This window comes from Cygnus olor, chromosome 2 (genome assembly GCF_009769625.2).
Source record: "Cygnus olor isolate bCygOlo1 chromosome 2, bCygOlo1.pri.v2, whole genome shotgun sequence".
Lineage (NCBI taxonomy): Eukaryota > Metazoa > Chordata > Aves > Anseriformes > Anatidae > Cygnus > Cygnus olor.
Window position 1 is genome coordinate 20,221,122 of NC_049170.1, and position 20,392 is coordinate 20,241,513.

At 35.8% G+C, this 20,392-nt stretch overlaps 1 protein-coding gene across 4 annotated transcripts in view; it reads left to right on the forward strand.

The window, feature by feature from the left end:
* NEBL (nebulette) overlaps positions 1-20,392 on the forward strand; it is a 258,828-nt gene that overhangs the window by 145,957 nt on the left and 92,479 nt on the right. Inside the window, exons 1-2 of one of the 4 annotated variants that reach the window (XM_040547655.1) lie at positions 17,695-17,977; positions 18,072-18,143. The exons of 2 other annotated variants lie outside the window; for them this stretch is intronic. In XM_040547655.1, the coding sequence (XP_040403589.1) occupies positions 17,915-17,977; positions 18,072-18,143 (135 nt within the window). In that variant the 5' untranslated portion in view covers positions 17,695-17,914. Of the gene's footprint in view, positions 1-17,694; positions 17,978-18,071; positions 18,144-20,392 lie in introns of those variants that run through there. One more of the 4 variants, XM_040547656.1, reaches the window with a different exon arrangement.

Consider the following 20,392-nt stretch of genomic DNA (forward strand, 5'->3'; position numbering starts at 1 on the left):
TATGCTTTCATGTTTATTCTTAGCAGAACCCAAATTGCTCAATACCGTTACAGACTATAGAAGACAAGCAGTGCTGTAGTTCAGTATCTGAGGCTGACATTAACGTGCATGTGGAATATAAGCAGTTCAGGGGAAGGAGTTTTGGCAGCTCTTAGGGCTTAATACAGTAGAGACCTAGCTGCAGATCAGAACCACTCAGCAGTGCCACAATAAAATTTGAAAGCATTGTTTGTGATTCAGCCAAATGTTGTGATACCAGTTAAGAAGAGTTTAAACATAGTTAGTGAAAATGGGGGTGTCAAAGTAGGAAAATTAACCGTATACAGAGGTACTGTGATGATCCAGTGATACTGAGGCATTCTTGATTCCTAGCTTTCAGACTGGATTTTTTTTTAAATTTTAATTTTTTTATTTTGGAAAAGTGGTCAGTGAGGAAAAGATTAGTTAAAGAGAGATTCAGAGAGAGCTCGAAAGGAGGGAGATAGAAATGGAGGAAGAGAAAAGCTATTGGGTTAGAATTAGATTAATATGACTATTGTGTCTTCCTGCCCTAATGCTGCATTTGTGCATTGTAATAGGATGTACCCAGGAAGCACTAAATGTGACCAGAAGTACAATCTTCATTTTCTTTGTTTAAATTGAGAACAGGCATTGTTGTTAGCAAGAGAAGGTACCTTCTGTGTTGTTTTTTTTTTTTTAAGAATATATTGTGATAAATGAAATACCCCTACATCACAGTGTCAGTCTTACTTATTGTATTTTAATATACCCAGTGATGACAGGGTTTACTTTTATCCTCTTCAAGATTTCATGTGATTTACAAAAAGACCTTGAGTGAAGTCTTGCCAAGATTTTATTTTTATTGGAAATAATGATGGCCAGACAAAACAACATACATTACTATTTGATACATCAGTCTGGAGAGGAATAGGCTATAGTCATCTTGCTTGTAACTTAGTGAGAATTGAAGACAGATACTCATAATTATATATTTTTAAAACTAGATGTAAAGTCGTAACATTTGTTGGATTGTATATTTGCTGAACGTTATTTAGATGCTGTGTAAAACAATGGTAAGCAAGATCTCTTCCAAAACTGAGAGCAATCTTCTATAATGGTGACTCCATGTCTTTTCTATGTTAAAACTTTAAATGAGGCAGAAGAGGAGGATAAAGATTTGTTTGATGGATAAGTGCTTGTCTATTGATCTGTCTAATATTCTTCAGAAAAAATAACATAGCTAGAATTTACTATCAACTCTACTCAGGATTCCCTCTGCTTTTGCTGCTGGATGGTGTGCTGATGCATATTGGACCAACTTGAAATATCAAAATACAAATAGGGAATTTCTTCCTTCTGTACCATCAATGCCTCGACAATCTGCTGTCTGCAGGTGACTCCTGTTTAAAAGATACTGGAAAAAAAAATCTTGTGGGAAGATGTAAAGAGAGAATAGAAGAAAGATGAGAAGGAAGAGCATTGATTTAGGGACTAGTCGTTGTTCAGTGAAAGTAGAAGGAAGTAGGACAACTTGGACAAGGAAATGAGCCTGGAAAGAGCTATTGGTGTTTGAAAAAGACAGTAGAAATGCTAATTTTCACAGGGAGCTGTTTTGAGCCTGAGAGGACTGGCAGACTGAGATGTGTGGCAAAGGACATGACGGTCTGTTCTTAGTTTGCCAGCTCAAGTGGCAGAGATCTGTGTGGTGGGTTTAAATGCTTCAGCCTGGGTAGGGTCCACATAAGTGTCAGTACAGTGCTATCTAATGGAATTCTTGCTTTCCCCCCCCCCCTTTTTTTTTTTTGGTAGAAAATCAACTAGAAAACTACATACAAAGTACAAAGAAAACACTGTGAATGAAATGCCAAGCACTCACAAGTTGAGGCAGGAAATGACAAATTTCAGTTTATCTTGGCATCCTCAGTAACTATCATATGTATGGTAATATTATCTTAAATTGCATAAAACAGTATTTTTGTGTTTTTAATAACCTAACTGCTGTATCTGCTGTATTTTCACTGTGAAACTTTCCACCCTATTATTATATAGCCAAGACTGACCTTCAGTGAGAACTATGAAACATGAAATTCTTTCAAGCTTCAGACACATCTTGGCTCATTTTGGCACATCAGACTTCTCCCATAAATTTCCTGCTCTTGGTCCACAATTGTTCTGTGACTACTTACCTGGCAGCCTGTTTCTTTTCGTAGTTCTTCTTACTGGTTTTGTGTTACTTCATATAAATTGATATAAAAACTGACCTTGAACTTTTAAGGTTCTTCACAATGTGTAAATTTTCTGGAGAAGTAAGTTTTCTTTTCACGCTGTTTTCGTGAAGGCTTTTAGGCTTTTTTTTTTTTTTGTGGGCTGAAAGTAAAGCTCTCATCTGTGGAGTGACAATGAAAAAATTACATGTTGAGATTGAGCACATCTGCTATTTGTGTGTTCACAATCTACAGTTGATTTCATGTAAAAATTAATATTTACTGCTCTGTATCTTGGTGGTGTTGGCTCTCTTTTATGAGGTAGAAAAGTATGAAGTCAGCTGAGTTTTTTGGTTACGTTTTTCATAATGTAACCTGCTCTGGTTGTGTCATACTTTCATTGCAGGAATAGATGTCTTATTGTATCTCAGGTTCTGCTTGTTTGGGACACCTGTGAAAGGTCATTTACCAGGAGACTTCGTGGGATTAAACTACCCTAGTTGGCTTTGCCCTGGAGCATATTTGGTTTATAAAGAAATGTTAAAGATTGTACTCCTCAAACTCTCATGTGCCCGGAGGGAGCATGCTCCAGCTCAAAAGTGAGGGGACTTACTCACGTGGAGTCCATGGAAAAATAGCAGTGGGAGAGAAATGGGGATGATGCAGGAACAGACAAGAGGTTAGCCTGTGGGAGGCATTGGAAAATGAATGTACAGTTTGCACTGTGGCAGTGTTCATCTTAGCAGTTTTGTGAGAGCTAACCTTTTTTTCCCCTTCGCTCTCCTCAGCTCCTGTCACAGAAACCTAGCATTAGTGCAGACAGCATTCTTATTACCAATGGGATCTGTTAGAGCAACCCCGGTTTTCACAATATCATGGGATAAGCGGTATGTTTTCTGTGTAGGTGGTCTCACCAAAATTACCTCTGAACTGGTGTTTGGAGTTTGTGGTAATGTTTTCTAAGAGTGGGCTAGTATGACATAGCCTGTGAGTTATGGTCAGATTGAATGATCTTGGGAAAGGGAACCATGAAGTTGGTGATTCATGAGGTTCGTTCCTCCTGGTGAGGAGGAACTTAGTTTTGTTTAGGGTATTCCAGTGACTGAAGGCAGGATAAGAAAGAAGACAGAGGCAGGGTGAGGATAACAGTCATTCTGAAATCCTAAGTTGCTTTCATACTAAGGCTGTTATGTCCGTGTAATGTCCAGTATGTGGGAGCAGTCTTCATGTATGATTTCAGTAAAAAAACATTTTAACTGCACCATGCAGTACAAGAACATGTTATTGAGAGTATTAAACACTACCATATTTTCACAAACGTTGTCAGCTTTAGGTTTCAGGAGAAGGCATGCTTTGTGCTGCTAGCTATTCCTTCAGCTGGTTTCTTCCATAAATCTGAAATGATAGTGGTAGCTTTGTGCAGCCAAGCACCACTAGTGAATGGAGGTTGGAAAAAAGAATGAAAAGCCACAGTGGTATGGAGGAAATCATGTGGCTACAATTATCTGTAGGAAAAATAAACATCTTTTTACCCACTATCCCACTTTTTTTTTTTTTTAAATACAGAGCTAAGGCAGATAAAATACTGAAAGGAATTAAAACATATACGCAGGCGTTGCCTTGTGTAAATGCAGCATTTAACAAACTGTTTCACCTGAGAGGGAAAATCTGTCATTACAGATGAATTTGGGAATTAAAACAAGTCCATGGAAGGGAATATAACAACGTTACTTCCACAGTCATTCTTATCTTAAACTGTCTTTGTATTTTCCCAGTTGAGTTTCCAAAATATAGGTGCAAAGAGACAACATTTTCAAAATCATAAGCAGAGACGACATGGAAGGCATGTTATTTAAGCTTACTGTATGAAAGAGTTATTCAAAAGGCAAAGATATGATTTAAAAATGCATATTGTTGTAGCTGTTGCCAGCTTCTGATTCAACAGTGGCATGAATACGTCTCTCCAAGTGCAGCATTTTTTCCAATAACATTCTGAATGAATTTTTGATGAAAGACTGAGTATGAGTCATTAATATTCACTGTGAACAAAAGAAGAGCTCTACTAATGTCAACTCTAACTCATTTTTTCTCTTTACTTCAAACACTGTCCATCATTCTGAACTTTCACTCCACCAGACTGCCCAGAGTAAATGCAGAACAAATTCTTCATGCTAATATGTTTTGAACAAACACTTCTTAGTTATTTAAAAAGACATTTTTAAAATTTATTTATTAAATGGAAGATTATGACATCTAGGTGTCCTGAGAGAAGGTGATGGGAAAATCAGACACCATGTGGCAGAACACAGGGCTGTCCAAGCGAAGCCCAGATCTACAGTCTCTTTTGCTGTTCAGATGAGTGACGTAGAGGAAGACATTTCTACACCTTTATCAATCTTAAATACTGGCAAGCAATATTTGACATAATTTGATTCAAAACCTACTCTCTTTCACAAGGAGCAAAGATGGGAAAATCCTTTGTCTGTTTCGGTTTATATTTTAATTGGTACAAATAAAGTTTATTTCTGTATATGACAGGTGATTAGAGGAACAGTGTTCAATTCCAAGTTATATTTTTCCCATGGACAGGGAATATATGAATAGACTTTTTCCATACCAATGAGCACATTTACTGCTTTTGGCAATGTATAATGCGCAATTCAGAGTGCGGTAGACTAAACCATATTGTGGATAATACATTCTGTAAAAGAAGGAAGCCTGGGTTTTAGCTGTTAACTGAGATTTACTCAATGATCTCATCTTCTATTTATACCTAATTGCTTTTAAAGTTTAGATAACTACAGGCTCTCTCTTTTTTTCTTCTTTTTTTTTTTTTTCTTCGAGGTCTGCCAAACTCCAAAAAAAAGGAAGCCATGTTTTGAATCTGGTATACATATATTGATTACACTGGTAGAACATATTATCTACAGTATCTATCTTTACAGTTTGCCTGAAAGATTCCGTCTTGTGGGGTTCTGAAAATAACAATAATCTTGGCAGTGATTTCAGCAGTTTCTTGTCTCAGTTTCTTAGACAAATTGACTAAATTGTATTACAGTTTCTGAAGTCTTGTGTTCTTCAGGTCATTGTGATCTGAGCATGAGTTGCTTCAAAGCTTGCATGAAGTTAACCTGTTAATAATGAGAATTGTTTTTAATGGATAAGATTATTTTGTAATGAATTGTTGAAAGGATGCTCTATAAAAGAGGTCAGGTAATGTTAAAACTAAGTCTATTGAATTTGTGCTAAATCTTAATGTTAACACTGTCTTTGCATTGTACAAGCAAACATGTATGCTTTTGACTAAAAACTAAATACTGAAACACAGAAAACATCTAGGGTATTTTTCTTTCAAATATAATGGTGCAGATGCTTAGCTAATGACACTATTTTACATTGCTTGGGAACAGTAATATAGTGAGTGCTGAGCACCTCTAATTCTTTTTTACTAATTGCAGATTCTGCCATTTTTGTGCAGAAGAATTGTGTATGACAGAGAATTTCTCATATATTTAATCTTAAAAATTATTTTAATTTGGTAGAACGGGACTCTTAGCACTTAATTTCATGTGGTCATTTTTGATGTAAAGATGATGGCTCTCTACAGGCAATGAAAACTGTTGTTGTTTTTTAAATATTTTTTTTTTTGAACATAGAGCATGTTTATTTTTAAACACTTTCTTTTGTAGCTAGAATACAAGGGATAAGTAGCGGATTAAGGTGCATAGTCTCCAGCAGAGTCTCCGGCAGAATGAATTAAAATTTGTAGGGGACAGAAAACCCACGAGGAATGTCCATATTCTTGCGTTGTCTGGAAGTCATTTCACACTAAAGGAAACAAATCACAACAGAATTTCTGCACTTTTCCAATTAAGACAAAGCAGGAAAGCCTGATAGACTTGAGCAGGAGGTAGAGACAAACCAAATTTAATGTAACAAAACTTGATTTTGACTAAATTGGACAAATTACAGAATCATCTAGATTTCTACATGTGGACAAAATTCACTTATCTGCTTGCATAACTTGTATCTGTACATCTAGTAAGTCATAGCTGGGTTAAAGATGACATTTCTGCAGTTAAAATACAGATTATTTTAAGATAGCCTTAACAAAAACTTAATTGAAATTTTTGAAATTAAATCTTAGTATTTTGGCTGACTCAAGGTGAGACAAAACCCATATCATTCGGGGTCATTAAACTGGAGTGCAGACTTAAAATGCTTCATCATTTTCTCTGGTTTACTTAGAGTTTTTGTCTTATGTTTGTATGTAAGGATTTTTTTTTTTAACTTTTATGATATTCAGGAGTTCTGTCCTTGGAGTGACCTTATGCTTCTTAAAAGTTGAGTCTTGGAAAATAATCATTTCATCCAGAGGGGAGTCTCACTTCTCTAGATTAATTCTTGACAAAATGTTAATTCTTTGTTCTCCAATTTAGGATGGTTAGCTGTTTCATGTAGGGTGGTTTGTATTGTCCTTTCTGAAGGTGACTAACAGGTATATGTTTCTTTCACTTGGCAATTGACTGCTTTTATTTTTATTTTTTTTTTATCTAGCAAAGTGTGTGAGCACCTAACTTGCACTTTTTAAATTTTTGTCTCTTAATTTGATATTATATGCTGGTAGTCTGATAAATGATACCTCTGTGTGCTTCTGAGTCATTATGAAGTTAAACAAATACTTTTCCAAAAAGCTTCTGGGGCTGGTCCACCAGGCCACTGTTGCAAAAATTTTGATATTAAAATGATTCCGCAGTTATGTTGTAAGATAAAGCTGGATAATCTGACTTCTTAAAGTAAGAAGTTGAAGACTGTGACATCCACAAAAAATTTGGGTGCTAAAGTGAGACTTACCCAGAACATCATTTTTGAAACTGCCTCACAGTGCGCATAAGAGCACAGAGAAGCCTGCAGAGTTGTTACAGCATCATGTCAGTCAGTATTCACCATTCTCCTTCCAAAACCTCTCCTTGGCTTCCAGTTGCTTACATCTCATCAGAAGTCCCATATGAAGCCTTTGGATTTGATGTGGAGCCTGTTTGCCACCCTGCAACAGCAACACATGCCTCGCAAACACGTTTGCTCAGAAACAAGGCTGTTGTTTAGACTGGGGAGGACTTAACCATTTTCCTGTTAGTTCAGGTGTAATGGCATTCATCTGGGAAATGATAGATATTGCTTCCAGCCCCAAAGGTGGCTGAGCCCACAGATGAGTGGCCTAATTCTGACCGTGGTGAGGGTCCTGTCAGGCATTTTGCTGAAGTTGTGCCATGGTGTAGAAAGGAATAGAAGTTTCACAGGTCAGAGAAGGGTCTCAGACTGGTGTGGTCATGGGACTGAGGGACAAGAGTGGCTGGGTTCTGGCTCCTGCTCCAAAGGTTTTTTTGTACATGTAATGATAATGGGACAGTAAGGTTAAACTCATTGTCAGCCTTATGACTAATATAACTTTAAAAGTACTGTGCTATACAGGGTGTTAATATCCTAGGATTTAAATATAAGTTTGGGGAAACTGCATCTGACATACTTTGAATTTCAACAGAGAGCATATTATAGCTGCATCTTCATCTTCCAAAGAGATGGTTTAAAAAAAAAAAAAAAGGAAATGAAATGTGCAGTTAACTTCTGTGGGTCTAGAATAGAATACATGTATATCAGATTAGGCACTTCCTGCCCCCAGGGTTTACAGTTTTGTATTACAGATTATCATTATTACTTACACTTTTCTGATGAGATTGAGATTTTTTTTAGCTGTAGTGTAAAGCTGCCAAAATACATTTACGATGGACCTGAAGGCAAATATTCTTCTAGAGGCAGCCTCGGGCTTTGGAGGTTTCCTTGCTGAAAGGCAGGCTCAGACTTCCCATGAGATCATCAGAGAGGTAAAAAGACTAAAAGCTCTTCAAAGCTAGGCCTTAGGCCCCAACACAGATTAATTCTCTTTTGTATATGTTAAAAAAAAGAAAAAAAAAAAAGCAATTTAAATAGAAGTTTACCCAATAAGACTTGAAGTTTACTTTTGAATACCATCTATTCTTTTTAATTAAATATAGAAGCATCTTAGTGTAACTTTAATTTAGGCTTCAGAGGGCAAGGAAGGAACATGGTATCTTATCTCTCTCTATATATATTCCCAGCTTTCAGAGAGGTTATGTTGCTTGTTTCATGCCAAATAGTTACTACCCATAACTAAAGAGACATTGAAATTAATTTGCATAACTACTGTATATCTGCACTGATATTCTAATTCTATGCTGAATGTTAACCCAGTCACTTACTAATTATAATTTAGTATAAGATCCTAAATTAAAGATTGTTCTGTGTTCTGTTTTCTTCCCACATTTCCTTTTCTTATTTTTGAAGTTATATTAACTCTAAAATTTGTTTAACAGATAGCAAAATGTTCTAGGAAAAAAACGTCAATCTTACATGCTCTAAATAATTAGAAGTTAAGAGTCAGTTTATGCTGGAAATGACTTAACAGAAATATCACTGAAAAAGAGATGGGTAAGATGCGCTCCTGAGAAGTCTGATGATTATCAGCATTAAAACTGGAGGGCTGGGAGTTGAGAAATCTTGATTCATCACAGGCCTCCTTTCTTACCGTGGAGATGTTGCTTTAGTTCTTGGCCCCTTGTTCTCCACCTTGTAAAAGAGAATTATAGGATGATTGCATGTCCTCAAATGTACAGCAAGGAGCAATTCTGTGGAGTAGGTATTTATCCTGGTCTGAATTCTTTTTACAAAGTTCCAGATGTTCTAAGGAAGCAACTTGTTCTCTGAATGATGTCTGCTGTACCTCCCAAACCTGTCTGTGCTAGGTTTGTCAGGTAGTGAGGGTCAGCAGTGTGATCTGGAGCAGGTCTGGAGCCATGCCTGCTCTTACATATGCCTGACTCAGCCCTGTCCTCAAATGCACGCCAACAGGGTGAGGACTCAGCTTACGCTGTGCCTCTATCTCCCGTCAGAGGCTCTAGCCCTCTATTTATAAGATTATTCAAAATTTTACCCACAAGAAACTGTATGAGGAGAAAGCATTTATTGTTCTTTAATGTTATTAACAGTAACAAGAGATCTTGCCCAAAGGCAGGATTTCTGAATAATGTGTGGTGTACAAAACACTTGGTATATTATTTCTTTTGCCTTCCTTTTCTCAGAAGATACTTGCTGCATTATTTCACTTGGTGCAGGCATTAGCATTCCTTGATTTGAAGAACTGTAATTCAGTCTGCTTTTAATATGATACTGTAGGTATGCGTGAGGAGCACTGCAGTGCAAAATTTTTGTTATTAGTTTATGAGAACTGTTATTTCCCATAGTAAATTTTGAAAACTGACATTTTTATAAGTATTGTGGTGGTATTTTACAGATGAGAAGTATGCTCGTTTAAAAATTTCAATATCCAAGTAAATGTAAGTTAAGTTCCCTTGATTTCACTGGGATTGTTTACAAGGATAATTGAGTCCCAGGAATGACAGTACAATATATGGAGCAAGAAATGCCAATTTTGTGACCACTATTTTTTTGGAGAAAACAAAGCAGACTAGAAGTATTATGATGCTCTAATGTGAAGGTAAAGGACATAACTGATAGAGCAGATTTTTTTTTTTGAATGATAGAGCAAAATGAAGCCAATTAAAAAATAGGACATAAAAGAAATTCTTACTGTAAATCATGATGGAATTCAATGGGAACTTATGTTTTTAATGTTCCAGGTTTCCTATGGTTGTAGCAGTAGTGCTGGTCTATTGTGATATTTTTGAAAAGTAAGTGGTGTGAAGTTTGATAGAAGAGGTAATGTGTTGTGTACTCTTTTAAAGTTTTTATTGTGTAGATCTACTACAAGCTGTGCTGTTTATTTGGGAAATGCTAGATCAGCTTTTATTCAATCTATGCAGAAGAGATTTCCATAGGGAAAATAAGGCTTAAGCTGAAGTTTTGCAGCTAAACTGTGGACAAAGACTAAAGTAAAAGGTAAAGTTTTATATAACTTGTTTTGAAATACTAAGAAAAATTGCCAGGTAATTAAATGGTTTAATCTGGTTCAAGTATTCAGTTAAATCCTTTAAAAAATATTATGTGTATTTCTCTAAAAATATGTTACTAAATGTTTGTCAGCATTTCTAAACTAGATGCTTGCCGCTTCAGCAATGATACAAGCAGAAATGTATTTTTCAGTGGATGATGGAAGATGTTTTTATCATCTTGTCACTGTTGTCATGGAAACTTGGGTATATTGTTAAACAGAGTGTATGTAAGGATGTAACATTCCTGTTCCTTATTATCGCTAGCTATTGTATTTTTAGTGTAATTTCTTCAACACTGTAGTCAATGCTTAAGAACTTGTAAGTCGCTCTCCTGAATTACAACCAGGAACTCAATTATAGAATTAGGTGGTCCAGAGAGCCCTCGGTACAGGGTTCTTTGCTGTAAGTTTCTTTTCAATGCAGGGTTATTAACAGTTTTATTTCCAAATCCAAACCTATTATAAACAGTACAAAAATAATACTTAAGCACGTAATTTGGAATGGCAGTTTTTTTGCAGAGAATGATCTATATGCTAGTCATTATGTATTTTCTCTCTTGAAAATAACAGATATTTTCAAAATGTGTATTCTTTATATGAAATGTTTTGTCTTTGAATACACTGCTAAATTCATAGTACAGCTCTTGTGTATAGCTGTCTTAACCTGTCATTCATGAAACAATAGGCTAGGAAGGAAGCCTGACTATGGCAGTCCAGATTTAATCACTCCTGGACACAAAGTCTGTGTAACTTGTTATCTAATTTAAATCTTACAGTAGGCACAGTTCACAAAGTCAGAAAAAAAAGAAAACTAGTATTTTGTTTTCTCCAAATGAGAACTGTTCAAGAATCATAGTACTAAGGACATTAGGAGTGTTGTATGCTTCACACAATTACGTTTTTTTGGTCTTCTTGTGCCTGAAGATATTTCAAAATATACCCTCTGCATCAGTTATTTATGATTTGAAATTATTTTTCTTGATCAAAAAATGAAATTACTTGAATACTTTTTTCAACATTGGCCAAATGACTTCTGTTTCTTCAAATGTGTTCATTAAATTTATTTATTTTTAAACCTATTTGGTTTTATCTTTGTGTTTTGGGGAGTTTTCTAAAGGCTGTTCTGGAGTTTAAAACCTATGATTTTTAATAACTGTTAAGAAATAATTTAATTTTTTATTTCATCATCATCTGTCTCAAGCAATTTGATGCAAAAATAAGCTTACTTGAGAGTCATAGGAATATGAAATGTTCTGGAACAATAAATTTATAAAGTTTTCATAAAGGTGGGTATTATTTATGGTATTGTTCCTTCCAGAGAGAGCATGACTAAAGTTACAGCATTAGGTTTATCAAAACACAAGAAGAGCAAAAATATAAAGGAGAAAAAGCACAATTAAATACAAGAAAAATAAAAACCACTGTGGTTTTAGTTTCCAGAATAAAACCAACAACATTTATTAAGTAAGTGAGGGTTATGGGCTATTGGATATATTTATAACTGAAATTAAATTTATAGGAAAGGTCTAGTTTTCGCAGTTCAGGCAGCTGAATTCTAAAAATGCCACAAGAAAAATTCCTCATAGGTGCACATGCCCAGTCTGCAAGGCTAAGAAAATGTGTTGGAAGAGAATGAGTCTGTATGTTAGTCAAATATATCTTTTTGTTATTTCTAATTTAATGTAATAATGTAGTTACCAGATTACATTAAGCTGTATTTGAGTATGTAATCACTAAGAGGAGAAAGGGGGTATCTTTCGCTTCTTAGGATGTATTGATGCAAAATTAAATTTACTTACTACTGATTTCATAAATTTTACCTACAATCATCAATAATTTTAGCTGTGATTATTATAGCAAGGTAAAATTTCCAAATTCTCACTAAGCAGTCCTGGCATTTTCTTATGTAAGACTTATGTCTGGATAAAATGAAAATCTTGCGAATGGAAATCTTTCAAATATTATCAAGACCTTCACTGCATTTGAGAAGTCCTAAGAGAAAAGCCATAAATTCCCTTTTGAATTTGCTTCTGTTGAATGTGATTTAACTTTTTTGGAAGCCTCACACGGTAACCCAGTCAACTACTAATTTCAGTTTCTAGCCATCTTCTGAAGAATAAGCCTGTGAAATCTGAGCCATGTGTTGCAGGGTGTTGGATGGCTTGGGTGTACTGCTGTCCACTGGTTACAGTGACTAGTGTACAGGCTGCTCCTATGCCATTGGCTTTGGTGGATTCCCATACCTACTGGGACACTTGACTAGCGTGAAAGGGGTTTTATGACACTAGGCAAGAATGGGAAATAGTACAGCTATGTCAGGTAGAGCAGACAAAACAATTGCAATATAGTTAAATGTGATTGATTAGTGTCACACTTCCTACTGCATTGACTTGTGAAAAGATTTTTCAGGCTTCTGGTTAAAGTGAAAATATTTGGGGGTGGAAATGCCAAATTTCCCTGTTGCTGGGGGTTTGACTTATTGACAATTGAAAAATCAGAAAAGAATAGGGGAAACTATGTATCCCATTTAGGAAATTTCATTTTTGAAGGTTAGAAACTATTGTGCAAAATTAGTAGGCACTTGTATGAATATTGTCAGGAAAATTAAGCTAAGTTTTAATTTTTTAATTTTATTATTATTTTTTTTAGAATACACATTACTACCAGAAAAAGTTTTATACTGGTTTATTTCAGTACGTTGTTACTCATCACAGCTAAGGTTATGTCTGCATGGCACAATCTTATGCCACGATGAATACTCCCACTTCTTCTGAATGGGTTTGCATGATTCATTTCTTAGAATAATTAGCAGTGTGGGAAAGAGTTTATTAACTCAGACATTGTCATGCTAGCACAGATACACTGCTTTTGTTAACTAGATTAGATCAGGTATTATTACGTGAAACTGTTTGTACCATATAAACTTCTTAATGCTCTGTCATCAAGATCCAATTGTGCTTAGACACCATCTTTGTGAGTAGATGTTAAAAAAATAAACAACAAAAAAACCACCCACTATTTATGATATATAAGGCATTGGAAATTCATAATTCATTATGTTTTATGGGATTAACAATTCACTGTTCTAAGATTTTATTTGTATTTGTGTTCAAAAATACCATTCCAACTCTCTGATTTACCAAAACCTTGAATAAAAGAACTTCAACTGAATGAAAATCTTAGCTTAGAACTATGAGATATTTGCAGGTTTTGAAGTGTTGTTGACAAATGCAGTGTTAATGATGACTGATACAATCTTGCGGATGGAACCATCTCTTGACTTTCTTTTGCTGATGTTAACTGGTGTTGCATGTTCAGAGGAGGCTAAAACTGGCAATCTGGGAACCCTTGTTTTCTTTCTGTTTGTGATTGTGGTGCTGATAGTCTAGCTATGAACTTCCTTGGGCAGCACTGCAAGTAACTTCCAGTCTGATAGATGAGTATTTCTAGAAATGAGAAGTAATGAATCTTAGTGCTTACAAATGCCTTGTGTGCTTTTTGAAAAGAGACCACCAGCTGTGTTCTGTTGAATTAATTGTCCTTATTTCAGTGGTGTGTGCATCTGTCCAGTGAGAACAGAAAATTATGTTCTCATTTCAGGGAAGTCTGTGGGTTGATTTTTTTTTTTTGTGTGTGTGTGTGTGTGGAAGCACTATAGTTAAAGCATTAAAACTCTACCTCTGTTCTTAATAAGTTTTCAATCCAGAATTGCAAAGGAGTATGTTCATAACATACACCTCACTGTAACACTCTGCAGGTTTTCCAGCTGAAATGCCTCTGTCCTTAACTTGTAACCTGTGTTAAAATACTCCAAGAATAACTCTGTTAAAGATGTTTGAGATTGTACCATTCCTGGTACCTTTTTTTTTTTTTGGGGCGGGGGGAGATAACACCAAGCAAGTCCAGTGATGGTGTTTATTCAGTGAAGGAACTGAATTTAGCTGCTGAATTGCTGTGTGTATCAGGACCAGAATGAGATGAGGTCTTCTGACTTTCTGGGCTGACGTATCCTAGATGTATTTCTTAAAAGACTGATTAAAGGAACAAGGAGATGGCAGAGCTTTGGCCAAGCATGGACACAACAGTGTGTGATCAAACCACAGTTGCACAACTGTGTGACTGACTTGTGTGCATGCTGGGCCAACTTATACTAATGGGGACTCAAGCTCCTTTATGCCCTATTTTTCTTTCCCTTCTGCCTCTTCTAATGTATTTAGACCAAATACTCAAATAGCGTTCTGTGTCCAAAGATATTACGTTGAGACACTCAAATGATGGCTGTAAGTGCTGGGAGATTCAGATGCCTTCTTTCATAGGATGTGCCATGTAGTTGTCTTCTAGAAGGCTTCTCTGTCAGAAGATCATACATAGTAAGTTGGATGTGCAAGTGTAACTCGCTTACTGCAAATATTGTGATTTTGTGAACAATATTGCCTACGTAGAGTTCTCTTGATTTTGTTGCAGCTTCTTTAACAGAATAGCCTAGTTCCTTAGCCTTAAGGCCAAATTTAAACTGAGATGTGAAACATCCATGCAGAATGGCTGGAAGTAGAAATTTGGAGCTATGCAGAATTTTCTTACAGACTTTGAATGAATTTATGTTGGGTACTGCCCTGAATAACCTGTTTCTATCCACTGTGTGAATGCAGAGGGTCTACAGATATCCTTAAGATATCTATAATGCAATAACAAAATCTCATTTTTCCATACCCTGTATGCTTACAAATATTATTGTGTATATATTCATCAGCAGTCTGTTACCGCGCTGTTTTCTTAACATTCTGTGCCAATGGACTTTGTTTAGTCTGTTTTGTTTTGTGCCAGAATGAATGATGATAGGTTCCATTATATACAGTGGAAAATGGTTCAGAAGTGTAAGTTTGGAGGTTTTGGTAAAAAAAAAAAAAAAAAAAAAAAAAAAAATTTGCAGGTGAAAAATCATATTTAATAAAACAGTACTTCATAATCATTTTGAGGATTTAAAACTCAGCATTTAACTTGGTCTATATTCAGTATGTGCCAAACAGGCCTGCTGATCCTGGTTTATTTATTGCCTCTTCTGGAAGTAACTTCAACTTGTTCTTGACCTGCAAGCTGCTATTAGAATTGTAATGCACTTCTAAACTATGCATATCTTAAAGCATATCTAGTTCCTGCTGCCTGGAAGTGTTCAAGGCCAGGTTGGATGGGACTTTGGGCAACTTGGTCTAGTTGGAGGCATCCCTGCCCACGTCAGGGGGTTGGGATTGGGTGATCTTTAAGGTACCTTCTAACCGAAACCATTCTGTGATTCTATGAAATTCTTCTCTGAATTATATCTGGATATATTTAATTTTCAGAGTTTGCTCTATGGCAAACTAAGTGGTATCTGACAGCATTCAGTGCTCTGAGGAGGAAAAAAAAAAAGATGGAAGACAGTTTATTATATCATATAGTCTCTTAGTGCATCTACTATCTGAAGAGAGAAATATTGAATAATTTGTGTGTGTGGTTAGTTGATACAGTAATATTTTTCTCCCTTGCTCACTTTGTGCACAGTATTATATTTTTCTTTAATATGATGAGTTGTAGCAGCTGCCTTGCAATCCCTGTATTATGGAAGTCATATGGGACATAGCATGTTTGAATGCCTAGTTGTGTCTGACCCAGATGACACAAAAATGGGAAAAAATGAAATTCTATCAAATCAATTCAAGATCATGCTAATGAGAAGGCAGATCTATTATGAGGAAACCATTACAGGAAAACCACAATTACTTTATAAATTATGCTATGTTCAGCTGCTGAAAAACCACCAAATACAATGTAAGCATGTTAAAAATCTGAGTTTCTTCTCTACCCCACAAAACCCAAACAGTTTTGACGTGGTCATTTTGACCATACTTGCTTTCCAGGGCAAAAAATAGCAAAAGATTTCCCTGTATTCAGCAAGCTTTGCAGCTACTAATAGCTCTTCTCTACCATCTTACATATTTTTCAATGTCTCCCCATACAAAATTTATTAAATGTAGGAAGGAAAGGGAAATAAACTGTGCTGGAAGAATACAGTATTTGCAATATTATCACAAAAATACAAAACTGAAGCCTTGGTTCTACATTTCTTTCTGGTGCTTTTGTAGGTACTCTGTCTCCTTAACATATGGTACTTGAAATCATGCAAGAGTCTGTTGCTTAGGAATACATTTTTTTGTGGCCATAGTCTTCAACAGTGACCAGTTATTGTGAATTCCCAACTTATAAGACTAAACTGCTTGTTTTCACAAGGATGAAACATCCTGAGCTCCAAAAGCAGTCATCATAAATTAAAGGTAATCCTCACTTATGCAAACCAGGCCTTCAGGTTTCAACATGAACATCAGCACAGCCAATTCAAATGTGGACTTTTGGAACTTATATTTGAAATAGCAGAATGAAAACCTTGAATCTTTCTGTACTATTAATGTATAAAGAATTCTGCCTCTTGATTATTATAGATTGAAAACAGTCTGTGCCTTTTTTCTTAATATGTTTTTTTCATATTTTGAGACCTTAACTAGGTGAAATACTGTGTTTTTCCTCTCCTTCAAAATGGTTTTCTTTTTCCTAAAGAAATGTGTTTTTAAACAAGCTCTAGGGGTACTGTTTGGGCTCAAGTACTTAATAGTCTTTGAAGAGGTTTTCCAAGAGCACACATTCCTTTGCCTGATTGCAAAGCTCTGTAGCAGTGAATCACTCTGCTAGATGAAATTCGAAATCATGACCTGTATAAAATGAGATGTATACATGCTATAGATTAGAAAGAAAATAATATTAAAATGCTGGTTACTCCAACTGATCCTTAATACATCTTTGGTTGTTTTACAGAAGCAAACACTGTGATACCATATCCTTTGGAATAAGGATGTCTTTCAGTTTCATTGCAGCTGAACTTCATACTCGAAAAGGTTGGTTTTGAGACTATGACAGTTTCCAAGGGTGGATGAACATACATGTTTATGTAAGTAAATAGCCAAGTATATTTGTAAGTATGCAGATGTGTTTGTATCTATGTGTGCACAGGTTTAAACTTCAGCTGACATAATATGTAAGGCATTTAAGGAATTTTATACACTTGGTGGAAAAAGAATATATCCTGAAAAATATACTACCTGTCACGTCTACTGGAAAATGTGAGTATTGTGTCTGTGTATATATATATGTATGTATAAATCAAAAAGCTCTATTATTGGACCAGCAAAATAAAATTTTGTGATGGCTGGTTTTGGAGCCTGTGTTACCTTGAATCTTTGAACTGGGCAGTTCTCCCATGGCTTTAGAATCAGTGTTCCCATTTATGTCTGTTAATTTTGCTAAGTTACTTATGTTATGAATTAATTGAATCACAGTATTTTAATTGTGTTCAGAGTCATTTTAAAAATAGTTGACTGGGATAGGTCATTTAGTTATATTTTATCTGTAAGAAAGCATTAGCTCTGCAGTGACTGATAGCTAGCAAGGCCATCTGCAATGCCTTTCAGTTCACTCACACTGAATCGTTCAGATAAAGGCTGTCAAGTGCTGCCTAAATAAGGAAGGAGCCTTGGTAAAGTTAAGTGCGGTGGAGGACACAAATGAAGCATTGATTCCAGGCATGCTGTAGAGTCTGAGCTGTTTCCTGCAGCACTGAACCTTTTTAGTGTATTTGTTGTTTTCTGGACGTATTAAAATGCGAGTATCTGTCATTCAGGATTTCAGGGAGGATGAAAATGAGGATGAGGAAGAAGAAACGGTGAGTTAAAACCCTGTAGCTTTGAAAAATACTTCTGTTTCTTGATACTCTTTTTTTGGACAATAAACCTGGAACAATTACCTTTCTTTTATAGGTCTTCCTCAAGCCTGTTATTGAGGACCGAAATATGGAATTGGCCCGAAAATGCAGTGAAATAATAAGTGACGTAAGTGACAGTGACTGTTTGCATCCTTACATTTACATTTCTCTTTTCAGTGGATTTATATTTACCACGTGTAAACATCTACAATACATATTTACTCAGATATTTATAATGCAGCATGTGCCTATCCAAGGTTCAAATGTAAAAGCACAAATAATAGAAAAGCGCAGCCTACTGTGATACCTTAAGTCCACTTAGGCAGTACCACTTGGGCAGTACGAGGCACAGGCCGTAGGAAGGAGTATAAAAAGTGGGTCTCACACAAAGGATGTCTTCCATGAGAACGCCTTGGCTGATTTCACCAGGAAAATGCAGTATTTTTGTTAGTTGTAGCCTAAACCCGTGAAGTTTGTTTGGTTAAAACAGAACTGGGTGCCAATATACATAACTGTAAGGAGATAGGATAAAAATCAAACAGACTAATTTGATTATTATCTATTTAATTATTATCTAGTCTGTGGTGATAGAAGCTCAAAACTGCTTAGCATATTATTATTGACTTGCAAATTGTAGGAAAAATCCACTGAAATGCTAGGGTATCTTTAAAAAATATTTAGCTATCAAATTCTTTTTATAGTTGCTGTAGATTTTTGAAACCATAGACCATATATAGATCTTATATAAACATAGTAGATCAGATCTGAGGTATTTAAAATTGGAGTACATCCAATTACTTGAATATAACAGTATCCAATTTACCTTAGCAGAAGTGCATTTCTGTGTTCTTCTTGGAGAGCATGTCTGAAAAGTAGCTTTGTACCTTCATATGAATTGCAATGAGACTGATTGTGCTCCTACACTGAGGATGCTGGATGGCAGCTAAGACGACATCACTGGAGAGAGTCTTGCCTTAACGAGTGCTCTCCTAATGAAACTGAAAAGTGGGGACCGGTTCATGATGTGTTGTAATATGGTATTTAGATTCACCTTGAACAATAACATCCTGAATGAGTGTGTTGATTTTATGAGAATAGGACCTAGAGAAACTATATTGTAAAGGATTAGAGAATATGTATCAGATAGAACAGGTAACACAGAAAAACAGTATCCGGGATATGTAGGCATTACAGTGCTGGCTCAAAAGTGTGGCTTGACAAGGTCAAAGCTTCCTCTTTGTCCATGGACCATCTGGTAGTATTTTAATTTTAACAAGAAGATTGCTGAAAGTTAGGTAGTACCTTAAGAGAAGTTACCAAGACGGCTTCTTTGTAATCTCAAGCTATTTTAGGAAGCAGTAGAGATTATTAATATTTTGACTGATGGCTATCTACAAGCTTTCTTTGGGATATGAATGGCATCTGGCACAGTAAGTGCCTGTTAACTCATGTGAAGGCCAAAATAAAAACGGAGCTGGAGCACTGATCTGACCCAAAATACATATGTTGCTTCAGTGCAATTTGTTTCTAAACATGGTTGCTGATCTTCAAGGCAAAAGCCCCTTGAAAATGCTGAAGAAATATTTGCTTTCATTAAAAATGAATTATTTCTGTACTGTGTACCCATTACGAGAAATGTTGGCTGTGGCTGTTAATTATCTAATAAATGTAGTGGCTGTGTTTTCTCTGATTTTCTGCAGGGGTTTGGGTGCTAAAGTGAATAATTAAGTTAAGCCAGGTTCCTGAAGCCTGTAATGGTGCAGAGATGTGGACTTTTGCTGAAAGCTTCTGATGCATTTTGCCTGCAAGTGTGTTAGATTTTCACTGAGATATGTAAAGCATAATGGCAAAGTGTCATTAATGCTTTCAAGGCTGTATTAATATGTAGTGGTCTAGGACCAATTTAATTTCAAAATGCTCACGATGCTCTATGTTTAAAAATGGCACCTATTCTGGGGCCTTTTTCAGCCTTTGCTGAAATCAGTAGGTGTGTGTTCATTAGCTCAGATAAAATATGAGTATGCCTGGGGAGTGAATTTTGTCTCACAGAAATTTTTGACTATATTTGGAATTTCTTATAATGAATTAATTCCTTTACACCAGGGGTAAGTTCCTCACCTTGCACGTTTCATTGCAGAGGCCAAAAAGATGGAAGGAGTTTGCATTTGGACTCACTAATGTTCAAAACTTTTTATATATTCTTTTTTTTTTTTTTTTTTTCCCCACAAATCTGTTGTTTGTGTGGATGTATCATTGGTGAATATCTGTACATTTTAGCTGTGCAATTTTTTGGGGGGCTTACAGTTTTGGCCCAACATGACCTTGTGACAGCAGCCCTTGTCCTTGCTGGCCACGAGGCTGGGTGATTGTCCTTGT